Source organism: Hermetia illucens, chromosome 3 (assembly GCF_905115235.1).
Source record: "Hermetia illucens chromosome 3, iHerIll2.2.curated.20191125, whole genome shotgun sequence".
Taxonomy (NCBI): Eukaryota; Metazoa; Arthropoda; class Insecta; order Diptera; family Stratiomyidae; genus Hermetia; species Hermetia illucens.
In genome coordinates, this window is record NC_051851.1 from 153,872,755 (window position 1) to 153,898,496 (window position 25,742).

The following is a 25,742-nucleotide window of genomic DNA, read 5'->3' on the forward strand; positions in this document are numbered from 1 at the left end:
AGGGTGATTTCGTCGAATATATCCGGCTATGGTTATCAGGATTATTTTGCTTACTACCATGTCACCATCAAAGATCCTTAGCTTAACTCGGAAGGGGTAACCCTTAATTATGGCAGACGTGCTAGATAGGTCTTGCAACTGCTGCTATTTACACCCTACAATTTTAACGTGAAAATAGCTCCAATATGAAGCGCCATAACTTTTCAAAGGGGTGACCCCAGCGGGGTTAGAGAGGAGGGACTTTGTTCTTCCTCCTGCGAACTCCCATCTCTCTCAATCCAGGGGTAGGGCTGACAGTTTAAAGTTTGGGGTGTCATAATACTTTAAGGGGAGAAGGAGTGACCAATTCCTATTCTATCAGACTCCTCCTTTGCGGGAGAGAAGGGAAGTTAGGTGAAAATTCAACCTTCATCCACTGTGTTCTTATAGAATGGCCCTTATTGGAAGAACATTTTCTGTTATAATCTAAGTTCGAAGACCATTTTGCGGTCTCCAGGGAAAAAGTTCTACCATTCATCGCAAACCTAGGTAACGAAAGAAGTAAAAATCCATAGGATTTAGACAATTTGCTATGCTACTACACTGTCCCTGACATACATGCTATTGCCTTATGTATCCCCAGGACTCAAGTTTTTACTCTTATTTGACGTCTAGTCCGACGAGCTTTTTGCGGTCGTTCTAGGAAATTCTGATTTACCGACGTCAAACCACAATACAAATTCCACTGCCACCAGTGAGATTTGAACCGCCACCTTCCGTACGACAGCCTTGTGCTCTAACCACTCAGCTATCCGGATACCATCAAATGCCTAGCGTTTAGTACATATCGCGATCTCCCGGAATCGATATTCATGGTGACAACTGATGTTTTCTTTATAACTTGTTCCAAGGAAAAGTTCGACAATCAGTGCGGAGAACATTTCTCTGCTTCCGGGATCATGCTCCGAGGTCTTGAATTAGTTTTTAGGGTTTTGTGTAAAATAAAACCTTATTAAATTCGATTCACTGTTTGTATGTCTGGCTGTCACACGCACTTTTTTTTAAAACGGTTAAACCGACCCGAACGAAATTGATAATATGGGAACTATAGAATCACACGCATACAGTGAGTGACATAAATTTAGGTGGGGTTAAAAAGAGCTCCCCATACATGTAAAGGGGGATGTAAACATTTTTTCATCGAATATAGTCATGTAGGGTATCAAATTAAAGGTCTCGATTAGTCCTTTCCAAAACTTTTGGCGTGAATGGCAGTGCGCGAGTATGTAATCAAAATGCACGCATTTAAAGTGAGACAGGACTCATTTTCGGAAACTACCCAACCCAAAAATCCGAAGAAAATACGGGTAGTGCGTTTGGATGAAATCTAGGCCTCAAAATATGTCCCATTTCGATATCCGCTCAAATAAACTTACTAATGGCTGATTACCGACTTTTAGAAATTGACTTAAAACTCCTATTAAATCGCATCAGCATAGCGGACAATATTTCGTATACATGTTCATGGAGATCTGGCGATTAACGCTAAAGTTATAGCAGTTCAAACTTAGCAATTTCGCTCGAATTTACTGCTTCTAAAGCCATGCAAATAAGATCTGACGTCATAATTAACGGGACATTGGCGTGAAATATTAAAGTCGCATTTATGAAGAATTTACTTTTCCCCAGCCCCGGCATTGAGGACAGTTAGGTTGTTGTTTAGGGTCTGCGGTATCCTAAGTCCCCATCCACATGATGGTGGACCGGACTAAATTAGGAGCAACTTACTCCCACGTTTGGATCCCTAGTTTGGAGCGTAGCACCCCAAGCATTAAAAATTGAAAAAATCAAAAATGACTGACGGTTTCGTCCAGGGCAGAGGCAACTCATCAGACGCTGCCTCACCTCTGCCCTGGGAGCAGCGTGACCACCTGTTGGCACTTTCGGTCACGCTGCTCCCAGGGCAGAGGTAAGGCAGCGTCTGATGAGTTGCCTCTGCCCTGGATGAAACCGTCAGTCATTTTTTATTTTTTCAATTGAGGACAGTATCGTGCATACGCATGCCAAGCTTCATGAAAATCCAAGTATTAGTGTCAAAGTTACAGCAACAGCATCCTAAGCCATGCATATAAGATGCTGACGTCATAATTAACGAGAATAATTGACATTCCAGTGAAATATTAAAATTCCATTCCTGAAGAATCTAGTTCTGCCGAGCCCTTGTTACGGTTTTGTGTAAAACAAAACCTTATTAAAATTGGTTTACTGTCTGTTTGTCTGTCCGTCACATGTATTTTTCTTGGAGACAGTTGTTGCGATTGACACCAAATGTGGTGGAAAGTTGGCAACCGTGAACGCCCACGTATACGGTGAGTTACATCCTTTTACGTCGAGTTTAAGGGGGGTCCCCGTACATGCAAAAGGTGGGGTATCAAATGAAAGGCCTTGATTAGTACTTTTCGATGCCGGTCCTAGTTTTGACATTTGTTGGAAAGCCGGGGAGTGGGAGGGCTCGGAAGTGATGATTTTTTTAACGGACCCATTCTCAGAAAATCAAAAGGCTGGCACCATAAGGGTGCCTAGGCTCCGAAATACCTTCCATACTGATATCTGTTCAAATAAAGTTAATAATAATATATTACTATAATTTTTAATAATTGGCGGCAAAACCGCTCTTAAGTTCATCCTGGCACCACGAATTTTGCAGTAACGTAGGCTACAACATAGAGCATGATCCTACCAAGTTTGGTGGAAATCACACTATTACTAACAAGGTTATAATACGTCACTAGTCCAACGCAACATCTTCGTCTCTATTACCGCAAGGCCTGAAGCGTCTAGGTTCGGCTTTCCCGACTTGTTGTATTTTGTCTTGCAGTTCAGGTACTTTCTTCGTGAGCCTGTTCGTCACCAATATAAGAAGCATAGAAGATGAAATTCAACATTTATTCTACTACAATAGCAAGATTTGTATTTCAATATTCTGCCTAAAAATCCATGAAGATATAAGATATATTTCATTTCTTCTCCAACGTTTTTAGTGCTGATTTTTCTTAGATTCCACCTTCCACAGGCTCAGTAAAGACAAAAAACTGAAACCGGTCAATGCTCCGCTCGCAATAATTCACTAATATCTCTTTCGTGCCAAAAATAATGTCATTATAGAATTAACTCGCTCAGTTGTCTGATTGCTATAAATTTACTGCGTTTATCATTTTGAAACTACAAATTGTTTCAAATTGACGCATATACTTGGGCTGCTCACGACTTCAAAGATGCGAAAATTTTTCCGTGACCAATCTCATGATTTAGCAAGTCCAATATTCTCACCCTCTTTTTGTTGAATGGACAAATAATAATCTAAAATTTGCTTTTATTGACTTTAATTTCATAATTTTGGAATAACCACAAGAAGTTACTCGATATGTGCGCTGCGGTGTTGTGCTATCTACTTAGAAGCCTACTAAGTTTGTATCTTGTCATGTCGGTAAAAATTGTTCGTTGTAAAACATTTTTATCATTTCAGATACTCCCAAATTTTTTTTGCAGATTCTAGATATATTTTTATATAGATATTTCCGGGAAAGTACGCCGATTCAGATACATTATTCTACTTAAAAATAAATTGTACAATAGAAATTTGGAGAGGAAAAAATAATAATGAATTAACCTCACACTTACTGGAAATATTAGAAACAATTTTTTATAGACTCTTACTTTTTACCACTATTAAAGGTCATGCAAACTTTCATTGTCTTGTCGACTATTAAACAACAAAATTTATCTGGAACTAACACTTTCTTTCTGGAAAAGTAATTTCTTGATATTTTCTTTACATGAATTTATCATCCTATGGTAACCTCTCTACTTGTTCGTATGTAGATCTATCATCATCCTCTGTTGGGTAATTAATGATAAAGAAAAGAAAGATACAAAGAAGTACCGTGGGTCTTGATAAATTAGATTTAATGGTGATGGTGTCACGGGTGTTAATTAAATGAGATTAAGTAAACCATGATGATTTGAGCTCTGCAGTTGGCTATAAATAAAGATGATGGTGAAGTGATATCACTATTTAGTCACAAGCAATTATCTTAAGTAATTCTCGTTTTGTTTTACTTCTATATTTCTTCCGTTGATTAGGTTATGATTCTCTATTTACTCTAGATGACCATAGGCTTATTCGGAAGGTGTTAATAGGTGTTTTTAAATCCTAGAAAATGTTTCGACAGTTGTAAGTCTTACTCCGAGCTATGTCATCATTATTGTCTAGAGGTATACTATTTATCAAATTTATTAATGCCGATGAAGAGAGTTATGGACAGTATCTACATCCATTCGATCTAGCCAACGAGCACACTTTCGAGTTAACATCTAACGAATAAAGCCATTTTTTCTCCAAGCTAATCTCAGCTAGTGAGTTTTTGTTACCGCAAGATATATGACCGCCCCTTTCGCAATTTTTCCATGATGAATGCATTTCCATATTGGTCGCGGATGTCCTCTTTTTGGGATGTAATCATGTCGTGTTATACCACTGATTCAAAGGAACATTTTCGTCTCCATTACTGCGAGGCGCCATTCATTATCTATAATAGTCGGCCAGTACTTAGAACTAGTCACAGAATGAATGATGATTTTAAATTTGAAATAATTATCTTTCCGTTGATCACAAAGGACAATACTTCATCCAATTTTATAACATAGTTTACCATTAACTGGTAGTATTGATTTGGGACACTTAAATCGTCTATTTCTGGGCAGGTTGCTGCCACTGACTGTAATAGTGCTGTTTTATTCAGATTCAGTCAGTGACGGTGCTGCATGGGGCAATCATTCGACTTTTGGACAAGTTTCTAAAGGTCAGCTTGGTTGTGTGACACTAGAAAATCATCATCTGTATAATGCGCTGTACATTGGATGCCCTGTGTGGCAGAGTCCATGCGACTGAGGCTTGGTTTTGATATATGGACTTTATTCTTCACGATAGGTGCATGTTACGCAAAGTATAGAATTTGTGTAACACGTAGTTAAATCCTGGGATGCAAGGTATTTTTCAGTACCGATTTGACTATCAGAAGGAAGTGACTCGATATAAAATAATATTCTCTTTCGTTGTAGAATGAAACGTGTCGAAGAGAATAATGCTCAGTAAAATAATAATAATCGTTGGCGCAACAATCCATGTTGGATCAGAGCCTTGAAGTGTGTTAGAGCACTTCATTCAGGACCGTAACGGTACACTACAGGATTACGGTACTCTGTAGAAGGCAATGTGGTCAGCATTGCGCTCGACCGAGATTATTACCCTGATTTGACTCGCGTACTCATTCACAGCTGTGTCGACTGGTATCCGACGTTAAATCACGATACAAATCCCACTGCCACCAGTGAGATTGGAACCGTGACCTTCCATACGACAGCCTTGTGCTCTGACCACTCAGCTATCTGGACAATGTTCTAGACTAACACATCGTTCAATAAGTCCCGGGACTAACTATGAAAACAACATTTTATCGGCAAAATTCTTTATTATTCATCAACATAATCTCCTTCAAGGGTTATACAATCATTCCAACGCTTCTCTAACTTTTCAATGCCATGTTTGTAGAACGATTTGTCTTTTGACTCAAAATGAGCCTCAGTAGCAGCGATCACCTCCTCATTTGAGCCAAATCTTTTTCCCTGGAGCATCTTTTTGAGATCCGAAAAGAGCCAGCAGTCGCTGGGGGCCAGATTCGGCGAGTACGGAGGATGAGGAAGCAGTTGGAAGCCTAATTCGTTGAATTTGGTCATCGTTTTGATTGACTTGTGACACGGTGCGTTGTCTTGATGAAAGATGACTTTCTTCTTCTTCATGTGTGGGCGTTTTTTTCGCTATTTCGGCCTTCAAACGATCCAATAACACCATGTAGTAGTCGCTATTGATGGTTTTTCCTTTTTCGAGGTAGTCAATGAAAATTATACCATTTGCATCCCAGAATACGGACGCCATCACTTTGCCGGCCGACTATTGTGTTTTTGGACGCTTCGGGCGGCTTTTACCGGTCGTACGCCATTCAGCTGAATGCCGACTTGACTCCGGAGTGAAATGGTGAATCCATGTTTCGTCCACTGTCATATATCGACGCAAAAAATCCTGTTTATTGCGAGTAAACAGTGCCAAACAGCTCTCCGAATCATTGATACGTTGTTGCTTTTGTTCCACTGTGAGCAAACGCGGCAGCCATTTAGAAAAAACCTTTTTCATAGCCAATTTTTGGTGCAAAATAGTAAATGCACTACCAGTTGATATGTTCACCATCTCAGCTATCTGAACTTATTGAACGATGTGTTAACTAAAATATAGACTCCAAAAAAAGGTGAAAGAAAGCAATTAACTTGAATCTAGAAGCAAGATTAACCATTGTATCTTTTATCTTATTCAGTATCTTCTTGGCTAGTTTTCCAAAAGTGGTTTGAAGCGGCCAGTAATAAGGAAGAGGAAAGTGATTCCCGGAATATCTGCTCTATTTTTGTTGACTCGGTCCAATATGTACGGCGTTACTCCGGTTATAGTGCCTCGAGCTAGCCTAAAATGGTAAGTTTGGTAGCGTAGACTAACAACTTCACGTAATCCCAAAGAAAATAAAGGGTTAAGGGTGTTAAGCTGCATGATCGTGGTAGTCAATTGATAAACGGCGGCTGTGTGGTGACCCACTTCTCAAATTTTTGCTCCAGAACTTCGAGTGCTGGATCGTTTGTGTGGTATGCAACGCCGCCTTGTTGCAATGACGGCTCGGTTATATCAATGTTGTTAAGCACTGGTCATAAGAAGTGTATTAGCATTGCCCTACACTGAGGACCATAGATGCTAATGGTGTCACCTTTTTCATTTCGAAAGAAATAAGCTCTGATGCAATGATGCATGCCGCAATGCTATAAACCGGCCCAAACTGTCAATCTCTGTGGATGCATGACTAAATATCAGGGCGAACACTGGCGGATTGTAATCGCGTGTGGAACCAAAATGTGCCTCTTCCGAGAAGATGATCTTTTGACCAAAATTCAACTCTCCGGCCAACCACTTGCAGTGCCCACTAAGTGAATTCACTACGCCTATGGTCGTCCAGCTTCAATTCTTGCGTCAACATAATCTTATGAGGTTGTAGGCCCAAATCCAGTCGTAAAACAAGCTCTCTGGTGATGTCCAATTCCATACATAGGATCATCAAAGCATACTTATCTTTGATTGTATGTTTATCAGTAAACACTGTACATGTTAAGCTTACCAGCACTCTATTAGCAAAGACATGTGTAGCAATAATGGGAAGATTTTTAGTAAGAAGGGGTATGTGCCATACCTTGACTGACGACGCCGAGTTCGTAGGAGTAGCTGCAAACTATACTTTCTTTGGATATCTCCATCCTTTGATCGCGTCTTTTAGTTAAAAAATTCAGCAGCTTTTTACTGACCTTGTTTATCGAGCCTTTTCATCTTTTACGCAGCTTTTCCATTGGTCGTTCTTTTTTTTATTTTACTCTTCAATATTCTTTTAGCACTCGCTCTTTGGTCATTCGATACATACGACTGCTCCTTTGCAATTTTTGCAGTAAACGATGCTATTGGGTTTGTTATAGAGGTCATACAATTCATTGTTGTATCGAATTTTCCAGTCAGTTTCACCATTTATGAGGCCAGAAATTGCCTGTTTTTCATTACCATACTTAGCTATGTTTAGCCCCCGTTCCTTAGGTGAACGCAGTTGTCCACATTTTTTAAATTAAAGTTCTTCATTTCCAAGTTTTATCGTACGAATGGGGCTCTCACGATCTTAGGGAATGATTTTTCAACATGTTGACAATACTGTTGTCTGTTGAAGAAATCGAGAATTCAGTTCGTAGTGGTCACATATTGGCGTTGGGTCAACTGTCTGCAATATTTCCGCAAATCTGTAAATCTTTCCTGTACGAAACAATCATAGAAAGCCGGGAACTTTCTGCGAGATGTGTGCCAAAACAGCTGACAGAACAACACAAGTTCAATTCAGTGTAGGTCTCCAGAGAGTTTTTAGAACGCTACAAACTCGAGTGTGATGATTCTCTTCACTTCGTTGTTGCTGAAGATAGAGCTTGGATCGCCCACTAAGTGTTTGAAACGAAAACACAGTCTGTCTTTCAATGGCGTGATACCTTCCCGCAAAAACTAATCAAAACCTCAATTTCCGCCAATAAAAAAGGGACATGCTGATGAAGATGCCTGATACACGACAATTCTTGGTCCTATTTGGATGGAATGCTTTGAACCGCCTTCTGCATTTCTCTGACTTGGGGCGTTCAAATTACCGTTTGGGGGATCGTCGACATGGGTCTAGGTTTTCAACGGACGAGGAGGTGGGTAAGTGCACGAAGAGCTGCCGAGAGACTTTTTCGAGATCGATATCAAATAATCGATCGCAATTGATACTTAACATCGCCACTGTTACTCCTAATTCTCCGCCTTTAAATCCTTTTTCCCATGTGACCTTTTCCTGCCCCAAAAGACGGTTGCCATGACTTTACCAGCAGACTGAGCTTGATTAAACCTTTTTGGCTTCGTCGAAGTTGTGTAATGTCACTCGAGTGATTGTTTTTTAGTTTTGGGAGTGGAATCATACGCATATATTTCACATCCCGTAACGATGGAGTTCAACAATTCCTCCTCCACTGCGCACACACTTTGTAGTGTTTCCTGTTCACTCCTTGGTGGAGTATAGGGCAGTCAGGATGCAATTTTGGCGGATTCTGCTTCCGGTTTCAAAATCCTCTGAGGATTTTACCTCGATACAGCACGTGACTTTTTGCGCCATCATATGTTGCTCTAATAATAGCTATTCGTTTTTCCGGAAAGCCCATCCTGCGTAGAGCACTCCAGATACACACTCTGTTAACATTATCGGAAGTTTTCTCGAAATCAATGAAGAGCAGGTGAAGCGGAGAAAGCAGGAGAATTCAGAGCTTTCGAAATGTTTTTTGATGCGTTTCGGGATGGTTTTAATTATTATCGTTGCGGCGACAGGGAACACGCAGATACCTCTCCAATTGTTACACTCAAAACGGGTGCCCTTCTTTGCAATTTTAACGATCATCCACTCCTTCCACTCTCTGGGTAAGGTCTCGGGTACCCAAGATTTTCGTACTAGTGGAAGTAGCAGAACAGCAGTAACTGCAGGTGCAGTGGTAAATAACTCTCCGGGAGCCCGTCAATCCTAGTGCCTTTACTACGTTTGAGTCCATTAATGGTCGAAATGATTTCTCTTCTGCTTGAGGAACAGTCCGTATCTGCCTGTTACGGTGACTAGTCATTTCATCCACAAGAGGAGGAACCTCACCGGATATGATACGGTTAAGAACCGTGGTGAAGTGTTATTTTGACCTCTTCAGTTACTCGTCATTGTTGATGAAAAGTCGACCGTTGACGTCTTTCATAGGACAATCGAAAGATTTCCGCCCGACAGCGTGCGTAACACCCCAGAAAAAAGCATTTTTGATGGCGCTCCAATGTCATTCCTATTCAGGCGGGTTACTCAGTGTACCCGCCGTCCGATCAGCAAAATAGCTCTCCCACTGCCGAGCAAAAGCTGAATCATGCAAGTGATCGTAGTTGAACTTGGAGGGTCGCAGATCCCCAACTCTGCGTGAAGTGAAAACAAACGAAGATAAGCGACCGTCAGATGTCAGCGCCACTTTTGTTACGGATATCCAGAAGACAACTCCTAAATCTACTACTGAAGGCAAATTAATCAATCAGATTGCTCGTGCAGTGTCGATCAATTGAAAACCAACCGACCTTATGGCAGGCCCTGTGCTCGAATAATTTGCCATCAATGAAGAGGCGGTGGAAGCTGCAGAAATCCACAAATTTTCCACCATTATCGTTACTGTCGCCAAGACTGTGCTTTATCATCATATGTCGGTGAGCAAGGTGTTGTCAGAGCTTACCCTGGCATTCAGATCTCCTTTATTCCGCCTTCCCTGAACTGCGTGTAATTGCATCTTTCTCCACTATTTCGGAAGCCTCCGTTGGTACATAGCACTATACAATTGGGATGCTCTTTAACCTGGACCGGAATCTTAAGGTGAAGAAAGCGCACCGTGCGTTATTTGTCAGAGAGAACTCGTCACCGGATTTGTGTCTGCCACCATTTGGCTTTCCGGAGTACAAAAGCACATTGGCATTAGTGCGGCAAGATGAATGGGGTACTCTCCAGAGTCCCACCATCTTACTTCGCTTAGGTCCAGTATATCTAGTTTATATGATTTGCATTCCCGCTCGAATTGGAGAAAGTGAATATTCTGCAGACCTTCGGCACCGCTGTTGAGGATCGTGCGCACATGACAAAATCCAATCATAGTCCTTTTTCGACAGCCAAAAGTCGTTGGTGTGAGGACAGCACCTATCCGAGGCGGTACAGTAAAGTTTGGGCATTTCCGAGTTGCTGGTCCACAAATTTTTATACCACTTAGCCGTTTCTTGTGACAAGCGGGGAAGACTGAGTGTATTTTTAATCCCAACTCACAGGGCACAGTCCTAATAGGAAGAAAACAAAAGGGCGGATTGGTAACTCTTTTAACCCTTACCATCCGAGGCAAAAAAGCGGTTATGACGGCGTGGTAAATAGAACACACAATTTCGACTGGCCAGTAACACTCGCAGGAGTTGGTATCGTCCTTGATTTAGAACAACATCTGATGCTGTTCTGTAATCACCTGGTTGTGAGATTTGATCTATCGAGTTAAACTTAGGGAGCGAAAGACGACCGTGAAAGCCCCTGGATATAGTAACAGCTACGCATTTGTGGTGGTATGTATGTTTTGTAATGTGTCTATTAGCCCTTTTGATAAAGCCATTCTGAAAATATATTTCTTTTGACATCGACTGAGGCATAGTGAAGTGGTCTCAAACTGTGTTATTAGAAATTATCCACCAAACAAACAAATTCGCACCAAACTTTCCAATTCTATTGCTTATACATATTATATTTTTTACTGGTTGAACGAGAATTAAAAAAGAGGGATTTAGTTCCTTTAAAAAAAACTAAAGAACTATTTCTAAGTTCGTTAGTTTCGAAAGATCTAGACTATTAGGGCTTAGGGCTTTTCGGTTGGGTGGCTTTTGACGACCAGACCTGTTTGTATTCATTCTGGCTTTAAATATAATAAGTTAAATCTTTTCTTTCTGTGCTATAGTCATAGCTTTCTTCAAAGCTTTCTGCATATTATTACACCGCCTTATGATTGTTGTGCACAACATGATCATCAATTGGAGCAAAACACTATTGATTTCGAGTAGAGGGCCGTGTGGTTGCGGTTCCACAAGGATCCTATCAGCATACATTCTCACTTCCTTCTGGCGATATATAAGCAAAATCAAATGGTACCCCAAATTTCCGGAGAAATCGATAGCTTCTACCATACCTACTTTGCGCATTGAAGTCAAAAATCGAATGCATTAAATGGTTCACCGAACAATGAGGTGATCGCAATCGCCTGAAAAGATAACGAACTCGAGTACAATGCATTACTCCATGCGGGGACCCTCTCACTTTCTCAAAAAAATCAAAAGTCTACTCCCAGAAAACTCGTTTCATAGCAAAATTGAATTCCAGTGAAAGTAAATACTTTTCCGGTGAATAATTAAAGCTATCGTGGAACTCAATAAAAAATATTTGAATAAAACTTCAAAAACTCGTGAGAATTCAATTGAGATCTCATCAAACATCTAACTTTTCATTTCGTTACGGCTAATAACTTCGCACACGCTTCGAAAACGCAAGAGTAAAAAAGATACACGAGAGGAAGCTAATCCGCTTGGGGTCAGAAAAAAATGGCCATAACATTAGTCGATATTGTGAACGCAGACAAGGTCGATGCCACCTTGCGACCCATAACGAAATGTTGCTTCATAGCAACCATACTTCTGCTACCCATCCTGATGTTTGGCGATCACAAGAATATGATCACAATCACATTTCAAACGATTGTTCTGGATGAACCGGCTCAATATGATATCACCTACAACCTCTTGATCGTATTCAACATTCTCGGCCTGGCTGCATATTACTGGCTTCGTCGAAGCCGCATGCAAGAGAACTTGCGTCAGTACGAGGACCTGAAACGCGAGAAATCATTTGCCGAATCCACGGATTATTCAGATTTTGTGGCAGACACGGTACGACAGATTAACGAGGTGATGCAACGGCGACATTCGTTGTTCAATGCAACACATGTCCGGAGCACTTGGATACCTGAAATGGATTTGAACTTGCCCGTGACTGAGGATGAGGAGGAGTTGACCACTGCATCTTCGTCAGCGAGGCCAGGCGATAACTTTGAGGAAACCTTATCTACCGGTGTTGGTTTCACTAATGAGAGTGAGGAGTGAGTATGGGATGCACATGGTCTTAATCGTGAGGAGGTTAAGCATGTTATGATGAATGCATGCATGCTTGATAACGACATCGCATAGATGATATTTGATATCGTTCAGGAGTTAGTGTTACGTATCGTTGCTGTTCTTGATGGATTGTGATCGTCTTGATGTGATGAAATTTATATTTGATTTGATCATGTTTTATGTAACTTTGAGAAATAAATACTCAATGTTGATATTAGTTATGTTTGCATATGACTTGGATTTTTGCTGTTAGGCAACGTTTTTTTATGGCTTTTTTTCAGTGTTGGAAGCAATACTATTAAGGGTCGTGTGTCATCTTCAAAATGTCACTTGATTGGTAAGCCAGCACGCATCTATTGAAGTGAAAATGTTCATCCTTAAACTTGAAATAATTCGAAACTGTTGGGTGTCAAGGAAAAGCTATGCAAGGTGCCCAGGAGCTTGTTCCAAGATTTGATTTTTGAAAGGATTCAAAGATATTTAATTGAAAGCTATGAATGAACATTAATCAAACGTGAACCAGCTGGGATAAGCCCATGAGGTTTATCGAGGAACTTCTTCGAAATTTCTACAGATTTTGACCAAAAATGTGTCCGAATTTATAGGAGAACATTGGAAAAGACGGTAACGAAAGAATATTTTCAAATTTGTTTGTTTGAGTATTGCAGGATTCCTGAGTTTGTATCCACTCGAAGACGAATTGGATCACCTAGAAAGCAACTTACTTCCTCACTTATAGTTCATGGGCCTTTTTTTGGGTGAAATACTCTGCTGCTCTGAGGGCAGAGGTGAAGCAGCGTCTGATGAGTTACTTCTGTCTTGGACGAAACGGTCAATTTTTACTATTTTTAACTATCTTCAAAGCTTAGAGCGTAAATCCTTAAGTTATAATAGGTACATTTGTTCAATCACAACTAGGTACTTCTCCTCTCCTCAACTGTTCGAAAAGTGTAACTTCTCCTCTCCCCAATCGTTGCTTCCTTTTGGAGAGTGGGTTCCAAAGCATAGCTAGGAGGTGATAACTTAACTATCGCAATTTCAACTTTCCACATCTGATCAATAGGTCGACGTAATTCTTCATTCGAGATTGCGTCATGTCAGAATGGCCAGCGTGGAATACCCTCAATTGAATGTTATTAAAATAACTGAATTGACAGGTTTTAGATCAACTGGCGAAGTCGGATGTGTAGTGCTGCCCACTTATTGAGAAGTATACACTATCTTGATACACAAATTATTCGACGCTTTCATGATAGGGAAAGTATAGTCCTCCTTTAAATCACAGCCCTTGGATTTACTGGTGTTGATTTTCAGTCCATCTACCCTTCCCAATTTTTCAGATTCAGAGTTGAAGTTCTCCTGATGTTGTGAACATGTATATCTTTGGAGTAACCGAGGTGTTTGGAAAAAAATATTATTCATCGAGCTCTTCCATATGCCCTTCACAAAAGCTTATAAAAAAAGGTCCTCTATTATAAGAGTTTGAACAGTGGCGTTCCAACAACTTTTCTGTTCCACGTTTCGGTTCTGGGATTGAGTTTTCTAGTTACCGAGCTCCATATCGATTTTCGCGGTGGAACCTAGTCTGCTAGGCTTCATATTCATAACATACTTGGCATAACATACTTTTGTAAAACAACGACCAACGACAAAACTTGGTTGAATTGTGTCTTCCATTTCTTATTTTCAAATGACAAATATTTGCGTAAATTTCCTCGCATAGATAGTTTTCTAGAGAGCGGTTTGGAAATTAATTGTAAAGAGTGCCTTCCAAATTCAGCCACTAATAGTTACCCGTTTGCTGTTAATATTCCCATTACCAGTTGACGCTATCAGCACGGAAGTGCTCTTGGAATTGAATATTTGCTCAATGCTACTTTAAGGCTGTGCAGAGTCTTTAAAAGGGATGAGTTGGCCAAGTTGACTATCTTTGAAAATCCGATGCCACTTTTACGAGTTCCAGACTGAAATCAGTACAGACCCTCTTGGAAGTACAACATCCAGGAGAACTGGTGAGAGAAGTGGAAGGGGGAGAGTTAGCGGTTCTTGCAACCCCTTAACACGCAAGTGTTGCCAGATGAACTGGAACACTGCGAAAGCGGTTGTTACCAATGAAAAAGTGAGGGCCGCCATACTGTCCTTTGAACACTTCAAAGCACCTGGCATGGATGCCATATATCCAGCAATGCTAAAGGAAGGTATGGAGTACTTAGAGCGATTCTTAAGAAATATTTTTCTAGCATGTCTTGCTTTGGGCTATGTGCCTACCTCTTGACAGGAGGTTATGGCAGTCTTCATACCAAAGCCTGGGAAAGATGACTATCCTAATCCAAACAACTTCAGACCGATTTAGAGCTTGATTTCATTCTTGCAGAAAGGTTTAGAGAGACTGGTTGAACGTCACATTCGTGGGAAGGCTCTTAGGTTGCACCTACTTAATGAAAACCAACATGCTTACCAGAGTGGAAAGTCCTGTGAGTCTTCTCTTCATTCTTTGGTTTCACAGATAGAGGATGCAACTCTGAAGGGTGAGTGCGGGATGGGGATATTCGTGAATATTGAAGGGTAGTTTGACTGTGTGCCAACAACTTTGTGGTACTGTGGATCTATTCTATGCTAACGTAGATATTGCTGTGTTCTGAAATGGGTATCGATTGATATCTCACAGCAGAAACAACCAAAGGCTGCCCCAAGGAGGTGTGCTATCGTCGCTTCTATGGATTGTGCTGACTGACTCACTACGTGCGAACTGCAAAATTTGAAAAACACGTTCAAGCTTATGCTGATAACGTGGCTGTGCTTGCTGTTGATCGGGATTTTGGAATGATGTGTAGAAATATACAACGTGCTGTTGATTTGATAGACAGTTGGTGCCTCAGGCATGGACATCAGTCGATATAAATAAAATCACAATGGTATTGTTTACAAAAAGCAGAAAACTGGATGGACTTTACCTCCAAGAGATGAGAGCTACAACCCTTCAATTCTCTGAAGAAGTGAAAAATCTGGGGGTCACTCTAGATAAAAAGCTTCTTTGGAACAAAGATGTAGGGGTAAAGTTGAAACGAGCTCTCACAGGCTGTGCAGATGCATTTTTACCTAGACATGGGGACTCTCATGCCTTATGTGGCATTGGGTATTATCGGTGCCATGAGCACGACATCCGGCGCAGCTCTAAACGCATTACTCAATTTACAGCCCCTGTATATATTTATTCATGCACTGGAATGAGAGCAGCTCATAAACTAATTCGATTAGATCTATGAGGAAACAACGGACGTGGGGGGCACAGAGCATTGGAAAAGTTACTGGCAGAATTGAATTCAGTTCTTACAATGCCTTCCGATTTTCCGATTTTCGGGTCCCCATACGTCTGTTTGGTTGAAGATATGAAGTTACCTGGAAACGTTGAGAGAACTGAGAAGTCCCAGAAGAATTAGTGGCGGGATATACAGAAGTCTTCTACACCGAGGGCTCAAAAACAGAACAGGGTTCTGGAGCAAAGTATACATCTCGAATAAAATGAGAAGTGGGCTTTTTCTTTGGGACAGTATGCAACGGTTTTTAAAGTCGAAGTATATGCGATCCTAATGGCGTCAACTGGATGATTGACGAACGGTTGAAGGGCAGGCGCATCGCAACCTGCAGCGATAGCCAGGCTGCATTGAGGGCGCTGATCATCTTGAAAATTGTTCGGGAATGCGGAAACCGTTTGAGCTGTACTTCTAGATTCAATACAGTGCAACTAATCTGGATACCTGATTGCTGTGGTGCTAAGGGAAATGAAATCTCAGATGCCTAAGAAAAAGAGAGTTCAATTTCTCTCATGCCAGCATCGGAATCAGTAATTGGAGTATCAGTAGCATTGGCTAAATCTGTCTTAAGAAATTGGGAACAAATTTGCTAAAATGACAGGTGGCGGAGCTTAAATGCTGCTAGACATATCAAACTTTTCCTGTCAGAACTAAACATGCATACCGTGAAGTTTATCATGTCAGGAAGACTTGCAGAAGTTCTGTAGGCATTCTGACAGGCCATAATTCATTTACTGGACATATTTTCAGCATAGGAATTACTCAAGATGATACGTGTCCCTCCTGTAGTGAGAAAGTGGAATCCATGGAGTATGCCACGCCTATGGTCGTATCATACGTCAGATCTTTGGTGCCGATGTTCTCCAGTTGCAACGCGTAGCGTCACATCCACTAACGGAAATCCTGCGATACATTAATGAATCTCGGATATTCCGTTAGACGGGGGAATCGAATACAATGGGCCACTACTGCCTGAGTGCTCAGAGGCTATAGCTCTCCCCTCCACAAACGCGCAAAAACAAACACATAGCCACAAGCTTGGGTCATTATTTTTGCCCGGGCGGACCAAATTAAGCAATGTCCTCTTCTATTAGTTCCGATCATGTCACTGCGTTTTCCAATTCGTTGAACTTGGTGTGGCTTGGTTGATATCATCTAGGAAGTTTTATTACTTAGTGGTTTTCTAGGTACCCCACTAGGCTCCATATATTTAACATTTCCGTCTCATTGGACTTTTTTAGTTCCTTCCTTTTCCTTCAAAGATGTGTAATAAATTTTCGGAATCGGCGCTCAACAAGCCAAGATTTCCTTGTCATAGGCTTAGCGGGGATCTTATAAATATAATCCTTATTTTGAGCTTAATTTCCTAGACTTGCTTGTGTAGAGGACTGAGTCATCAAACTGACAGATTATATTTCCTACGTTGTCAAGACGGATGTTTTAGATATTATAGGCCTCCAGAGATAGGTCCTGTCTGATTGGCCTTTTTTGTTTTGTCTGGATCATGAATTTGATATTAATCAAGCTAGTAGGACGAAGCCTTTTACTGCCACTGATATGTCAGGCCATCGGCGAAAGCTACTATTGAAATAGCGTTGGATTATCTGAAAGGGCTGTCTTATCTAAAGAAGAGCGAGAAAATTGAATTTCATGATCCCATCAAATATGCCTTGCCCACGTCTTACTGTTCGCTGTTGTCAGCCGTTGTAGTTCCTACCTACATTTTGTGGTGGACTAATTATTTCTTCCGAAAATGGGGGAATTTTTCGGATATAATATGATTTTGAGCCTGAATAAATAACCTTTCTGACTTCTTAAGATGCAGATACATCATCAGAGTGATGGTGGTTTTTGAAGCTGATATCAATGCTCCGTATTTAGACTCCTCTCTCTATTGCGGCTTCGATGTTGGATTAAAAGATAGTGTTGGGTGTAGCAGTTCAACTCTAAAGTCTGTCTGTCTTTTAAATTCTTTAAATTTTGATGTGAAGATATAACTGCTAGAAGCACCTGTGGGGTAGTGTGGCATGTGGTCAAGAAGAGAAGAAGAAAAAGAAGAGTTTGATATCCAAAGTGAATACTCCTCAAATAGGAAAAGAAGAGCTGCGTCAAGAGTAACATGAAATTTTTATGGCAGGCCTAGAAAAGAAAAGGGAACGACAGATGACCAAACCCAGAGTTTGGTTACGCTATGTGGATGATGATTTTCTGACCGCTGTAAAAGAGAGGGATAAGCAAGATATACTTGACCAAATCAGCAAGTCGCACCCTAATATAAAATTCACGATGGAAGAGGAATCAAACGGTGGCATTACATTCCTCGACATAAAAATGCTAAAGAGGAATAATGACTTTGAATTGGACATATACAGTAAGCCATCGAGTACATAATGTACCATCGTAAGGACGTCTAACCACTCACACCAGCGTAAAATGGTCGCCTACCGATCCATGGTGCACCGATTTGTGTCTATACCTCTTATTAAAGAAAGGTAAAAAAAGAAAAGTCATACATTGTGGATGCAGCCACAAAAACTGGATTTCGGCCAATTCTAATCCGTAGCTTAATTAGGAAGACGCAAGGTACGAGGGACCAATATCGCCTAAGAACTTTGTTCGAACAAGAGAGGAGGAAGAAGAACGTACAACGAGCCAGCATAGCACACTCAACGGAAATGTTCCCAGTTTTGCGACGAATTTTGACCAAAGAAGACTCCGAAGCAATAGGATCAAGCAGGATTCACACTGTAAAAATGCAATTAGGCAATGAAAAAGACCCGAAGAAGGAAGAGACAAAAAGCGGCATCTACAAGATGTCTTGCGAAGATTGCCCTTCTACATACATAAAATGACCATAAAACGGAGAGGGTAACGGTGCTGAAAGAAGTCAAGCTCAACAAGTTGGAGCCTTACGAGAGTTTCTTCATTGGAAAAGAGCCTCAGGAGCACCGGTTGAATACAGATATGAGTAACGCGCACTCATATCTGTATTCACTGATACGACAAAGGGAATATATTAATTAAGATATAAATAAGGCCTGTTCATTAAGATAATTAGATTAAAATAGTTAGTATATGGTTAGATTGATGATCTTGATCCTCACAACCACCTGAAGAACGTTATCATGGATACGGCCACAAACATACTTGGCCCCAGCCGCAAAAAGAGTCGGAGCGGCTGGTTTGACGATGAATGTAAGCTAGCAACGGAACGGAAGAATGCCGCATACCGAGTAATGTTGCATTCTCGAAGAACGCGGGCACGCGCTGAGACTTATCACGAACTGCGTCGAGCGGAGAAGCGATTTCACAGACGGAAAAAGGAAGCATGGGAGAACCAACAGGTCTGTGAACTAGAAAAGTACAGGGAGCAACCGCACCAAGCGCGGAAGTTTTACCAACAAGTCAGCAGGATGAAGCCTTATACACCTCGATGCTCATCCTGCCGAGACAAAGAGGGAAATCTGATTTCCGACAGAATGGGCATATTGGAGCGATGGGTTGAGTACTTTGACGAGCTACTGAACAACCAGAACATCGTCGAGTTGGAGGTCCCGTCAACTGAAGACGACAGACAAATACTGTCACCACCAAGTTTAGGAGAAACAGTTCGTGCAATTCATCGGCTTAAAAATCATAAATCGCCTGGAGCCGAAGGAATTACAGCCGAATTGGTTAAATATTGAGGCGACCAGTTACACCAAGTAGTTCATCAACTTGTGCACAAGGTATGGGACAGCGAATCAATGCCTGACGATTGGCAACGAGGCACTATCTGTCTCATACATAAAAACGGAAATATCACACAGTGCAGCAATTATAGAGGTATCACGTTGCTGAGTAACATCTATAAGATATTCTTCGCTATCTTGCTAGGCCGGATAGCCCCATACGCTCAGAACATCATTGGCCCATACCAAAGAGACTTCACTCCAGGCAAATCAGCAAATGACAAGGGGATGCCCTATCATGCGTCTTCTTTCACCTGGCCCTGGAGAAAGTGATCCGTGATGCTGAGGTAAATGCAAGAGGTACGATCCTCTTTAAGTCCACCCAACTACTGGCCTATGCTGACCATATCGACATCATGGGAAGAACCATCCGAGACGTACAAACTGCCTTCATCCACATCGAGCAGGCGACAATTGGCGCGAGATCTTGGGCCGCACATCAATGAAGGCAAGACAAAATATATGGTGGCAACGTCAGCACTGAAGACGAACCAACCAACAACATCAAACCGCACTGGTCAAACGGGAAGAATAAGGATAGGAGAATACAATTTTGAGACCGTTGACAATTTCTCCTATCTAGGGTCGAAAATCACAACCGATAACAGCTACGATGATGAAATCCGCGTACGGAGACTTGGGTTCTTAGCAAGAAAAATTGCGAACTCTTGGCCGCGTTCGAGAGAAGAATCTTCGAAGAATTTTTGGCCCCCTACATGAGGATGGACGATTCCGTAGCCTACACAATGACGAAATCTCTGAGCGATACCATGACCGTCCGGTTGTGTATAAAATCCGGCTCAATAGGTTACGGTGGGCGGGTCACTTAATCCGTATGGATGAGGATGATCCCACCCGGAAAGTCTATAAGGGCAATTTCTATCGTGGAAAAAGAAGACAAGGCAGACCCTGCCTTAGATGGAGCGATGGTGTAAGCCAGGACGCCAGACAACTTTTAGGGATATCGAATTGGTGGACCTCGGCTCAAAACCGGAATGTCTGGAGTTCCTTATTAAGGCAGGCCTAGACCGGATACCGGTTGTTGCACCGTTGATGATGATAATGATGAGTATATAGTTAGATTAAGGATATTTCTGGAATTATTCTGTTGAAGAAGGCAGCAAGTGACTGCCGAAATACGTATTCGGAAAATAAACGAAAATCATTGACAAAATGGAAATTACAATCTGTTTATTTGTTCGGACATGAATTCTGTCAATGCAAACACGCCGAGCGCAACCCGCAATACTATATAAGGTTGAATATGTTTTGTTAGTTGTTTCTGTTGTGCAAGCCTCTAAATTCCTCTCTACCGTCTCTAAATTCGACTGGTTCTCCTCGTCTACCGCCAGATTGTCCTCGGGTTTGATTGCGGCGAAGTGTCATTGGTTAGGATTCACATTGATATTTGGTGATTTTTATCTGCCACTGTTATATGAGGAGATCAATTTCTTTAACAGAACTGGCGAAGGGCACTCCTTAAACTCAGGTTTTATATTAAGAGGAAAAGTACAGCCATCTAGTAATAACTGGGGCAGTGGGTCCTTGATGAGGTCAGCGCACTAAGTCCTACTTATACTTCCTTCCCGTTCAAATATGTCTATTCATCTAAATGGGAGGTAGTAGGAAATCACCGGAGAATAATGGATTCTTGGAATGTTAAATAGTCCTGAAGTTGCGCTGTGGTTAATACTATCACGCATGATGCATAATATGATAATGGTCAAACGAATCAAGAGGTTGTTAAATTTGGCTATATATGTGGTTGTCATTCATCTTTTAATGAAATATAGTGCGTGAAACCCAACCACGCGCTGTCGTTCACGGTTCGCCGCAATGCGCTTCAACTCCCCCAGGACTTCCCGAGATACTTCCACTTTTCCTTCACTATTCTGTGCCAGAGTTCTTGAGGTTACTCACTCATTGTCGGTATAGTGGATTGGGCGTAGCTAGCAGTAAAGTTGTTACCCTTTTGTAATTTCCCACTGCCAATTCTGGTTTCTGGTCAACACGTCTGCCGCCGCAATGCGCTTCAACTCCCCCAGGGTTGCCCGAGACGTTTCTGCTTCTCCCTTACTGTTTTGTGCCACGAGTTCTTGGGGTGACTCACTCATCGTCGGGATAGATGATTCTTCGTAGTTAGCAATGAAGTTCTCACTCTTCTGTAATTTGTTATTGCCACTACCGCCTTCTGATCAACACAACCACGGTTAATCGGCCTGCGATATTCTTCGTAAGAAACTGTATCAGGTTAAAGTACCCTGATGGCATGTTTCGGACAATTGTTCACAAAGGCTTGGAGCTTTTGGAGGAGGGTTCCAAGCGAAAACCAGTCTGCTCCTGTTGATCAAGCCTTCGAGATGTTCCTTGAGGCATTCCAGGATTATTTTAGCTATTATCTCTGCGACGGCTTGAGGCACGGGAATATCTCTCGATTTCCCGCACTCAAGACGAGTACCCTTTTGCGGAGTTATACCTCTCCTCCACTCTCTGGGTCTCAGATTCCTAGAATGGAAATAGTAAGTCGACAGAAACTGCAGGAACAGCGAGGAACAGCTCTGCGGGGAGAACGTCAAGCCTATTGGCTTTACGCTGTTTGAATGCGTTGACTGTTGAAACGATGTCTCTACTATTTGACTCGCCATTTCATCCCAGGAGATGGAATTTCTGCGGACTTTACAGGGTTGATAGCTCTAGTGAAGTGTCCTTTCTACTTCTTCAGGTGCTCGTCATCGTGGTAAGCAGTCGATCGTTAACCTCCCTCACAGGACTATCGAAAGATTTAGGAGCCCATGCAAATTTTTTCGTGATGCAGTATATGGTTCTGAAGTCGTTGCTATCAGCAGCAGTTTCTGCTTTCCTTGTCAGGATTTCGTACAGTATCGGACGAAGCTAGAGAAAACGTGCAGAAGTTGGAATATAATTAGCAATTACTGCGCATTTGTACGTTAGGTAGAGGAAACTATAATTGCAGCACTGAGAAGGGAAACGGACTCAAGCTATTGCACCTTCAGAATAGAAAGCTCGGCAAACATTTGCAAGCAAGTTTGTTCGTCTATCTCTCTTCTAACATCTCTGAAACGATGGAGTCTTATAGGTCTGCAGGCCACTTTCCTTCACATGACCCAGTAGAGTGGAGGGCATTTGACTATTTCTGCTCTCTTCCTAAAATCTCTTGAGAATCATATTTTTCCAGTTGTCCATCTTATGTATCACTATATACAATAAAAAATATACCGTGTGTTTCGTATCAAAAGCATTAAACATATTTGAGTTCAATTAATTCTGTCCCGTATCAAATTTCCTCCCCACAATTTCCTCAAGCTAACTAAACCCACCTTAACCTTAATCACCCCTTTCATATGTGAATTTGATATCCTCGATTTAATTTGCTTTTATTTCTGATTTCTTATTTCAGTATTCGACCGCAAATACCGCGCGAGATAATAGACATGTGTCGGATTTGTACGACAGTAACCCCAGGAGAACCACAAGTCGTTCTCGGCGGAGACAAAGCCTTCACATTCGATTATGTCTTTGACATTAACTCCACACAGGTAAGTTGAATGAATGCAGTTTCCTCTGCAGAAAACTGTTCTATATTTTGGTATACATATCAATATAGAGTGAAATTTACAAATGTTGGGGTTCATTTTGATGGCATTTTTTATAGTAGTTTATTGGCTTGGCGTGTTTTATCTTGGATTGAGGGATTGAATAAGGCAAACAATTCTGCAGCTGAAGAATTCTTTTTGAAAAATGCAGTCAGGATTCCATGCTGTTTCCTTCTGTGGCATTAAATATTGCATGCCTCGCTCTGGCCTCAGTATATTCACAACACAATAAATAATTGCCATCTGAACGTGCCTTGACAAAACCCACCCATACGAACCATTCAAAAAAATCACTTCTTAATTCCTCATTCAAATTTCAGACCGATATCTATGCGAAATGTGTGGAAAAATTGGTGGATGGATCGTTGAAAGGTTATAATGCAACCGTTCTGGCATACGGTCAAACAGGCTCCGGCAAAACATACACAATGGGCACAGGATTCGATTGTGATGTAACTGACATTCAGGAGGGTATAATTCCGCGTGCCGTACGACACATATTCAGCGGCATAGAAAACCTACAGACGGACGAGAATGGAGTTAACCGAGGGACGATACAGTTCAGCGTGGCTGCACAATTTATGGAACTATACAATGAAGACATTATTGATTTGTTGGACCCATACAACAAGGGGCGAGTATTCAAAATACATGAAGATCCTGCTGGTGGGATTTATGTGTCCGGTGCTACAATTACGCCTATTCATGGTCCACAGGATGCGCTTAAGTAAGAGTTGGAAGATAATTACATGCTTTGAATTCCATGCTAATTTGAAACCTCTTTTTACAGATGTCTTCAACAAGGAGCCTTAGCCCGTACCACGGCCTCAACACAAATGAATGCCCAATCATCCCGAAGTCACGCACTCTTCACAATCCTTATACGACGCCAACGGGCCCTATCCCCCGAAGAGTGTGGTCTGCCCGAAGGTGATTTAGAAACGCTCACTTCGAAATTCCATTTCGTTGATTTAGCCGGCTCAGAACGTTTGAAGCGTACAGGAGCGACTGGCGAACGTGCCCGCGAGGGTATCTCAATTAATTGCGGCCTTCTAGCTCTGGGCAATGTTATTTCGGCATTAGGCGATAAATCGAAACGAGCAACTCATGTACCTTATCGTGATTCGAAATTAACACGATTACTGCAAGATTCATTGGGCGGTAACAGTCAAACGCTGATGATTGCATGCGTATCACCGAGTGATCGTGATTTTATGGAAACACTGAATACATTGAAGTATGCCAATCGTGCACGTAATATTAAGAATAAGGTACTATTGAACCAAGATCAAAGCTCGAGAACGATAATGCAACTGAGACGTGAGATTGCGGCATTACAAATTGAATTGTTAGAATATAAGCAGGTAATTATCGTGACCAGATGCAGATGAAGATGATGCTGATGATGAGATAATTGTTGGCGTGTTTTAAGATTATTTGGGTCGTAATATCTTGTTTTACGTTGAGCCGCAGTTATGTGGACGTTCGAATGTTCATGCCTGAAAAGTTGTGCTAATTTTTGCGAACGATTTATTGAGTTGATTGCATCTGGAGGTTCATTTATGGACCAGTTGGGTTGGTTTAGTTGTTTTGCATGAACGAGGCGGGTTTCATTCCAAGCGAAATAGGCAATTACGATAAATCACCATGACGTGGTGACTAATTGGAATGAACTTTAGTATTGGACCAGATTTTGAGCCTCTAATGTTACAAAGTCTCAAGAGTTATACTAATTAGAGCATTAATTCCATCGAATTGGAGTTAACATTCGCGTTCTTTGTTTCATGCTTCATAAAATACGATCTAAATAGGACCCAATTCGTATAGTTATGCTTTTGGCTCTTATTTCTCGAATATCTATTTCCTCCCACATGCTTCACTCTTGTTAACAAAAAAAATTCTTTCTTCTCATACTTCCAACTCAAATAGGGTAAACGTAGTATCGACGAAGAAGGCAATGCATCCATTTCTGATACATTCCAAGAGAACGCTATGCTTCTGGCGGACAACAAAAGACTGCAACAACGACTTAAAGCCATGCAAGAGACAATTAACACCCTCACTGATAAGAATTCTGAATTGATGCTGCAGAAAGCAACAATGGGCTGGCAAGCTACGGATTCGGAGAAATCAGTTGCTGATATGATTGGCGCATATATTACGGAAATTGAAAAACTTCAAGCTAAACTATTGGAGTCAGAACAAATGTATCAGCAACTGAAGAAGTCGATGACGAGTCCGAGAAATAATTTCAAGATGAATAATACATTCGAGAGTAAGTAGTTTGATATGTTTTTATTCGTTTAATGTTGATTTATTACAGATTGCGTGTTAATATTTTTATATGCGAGGTTTAGTATTCAGAAATGACTAAAAGAGTATCTCAAAATGTTTTCTGTAGACTTCCTCTTGGGGTTGGGGTACATGAGTTAGTTCACCGTTTCATGGTTGAGAAAATACAGTCTATATTTGATAGTCGCAATGAGTAATGAGATCTTTTTTGCGCGCTAAATTATAATGTTGCAAAAAGTTTTTTTAAGGTTATACAGCAAATTATTTAGCACGAAATTTCTTTAAGTTTGAGGTGTGGTATTGCTCGCTCAAAGTGGAAGATGGGGGGAATGTCATCTGTTTTCCCAGTTTTATTAGTATCGTTTTGCAATTAATGTTGCGCTGCTTATCCTTGCAG

General features: G+C 41.3%; 1 protein-coding gene across 5 annotated transcripts in view; it reads left to right on the plus strand.

The window, feature by feature from the left end:
• Positions 1-25,742, plus strand: part of LOC119652225 (kinesin-like protein KIF21A) — a 195,176-nt gene that overhangs the window by 118,734 nt on the left and 50,700 nt on the right. For all 5 annotated transcript variants that reach the window (XR_005249520.1, XM_038056180.1, XM_038056179.1 and 2 more), the window contains exons 3-6: positions 22,858-22,996; positions 23,374-23,780; positions 23,844-24,417; positions 24,983-25,328. Coding sequence is in view for 4 of the 5 variants with exons in the window: in XM_038056180.1 (XP_037912108.1) it covers positions 22,858-22,996; positions 23,374-23,780; positions 23,844-24,417; positions 24,983-25,328 (1,466 nt within the window). In the remaining variant the exon portion in view is untranslated. The remainder of the gene's footprint in view (positions 1-22,857; positions 22,997-23,373; positions 23,781-23,843; positions 24,418-24,982; positions 25,329-25,742) is intronic.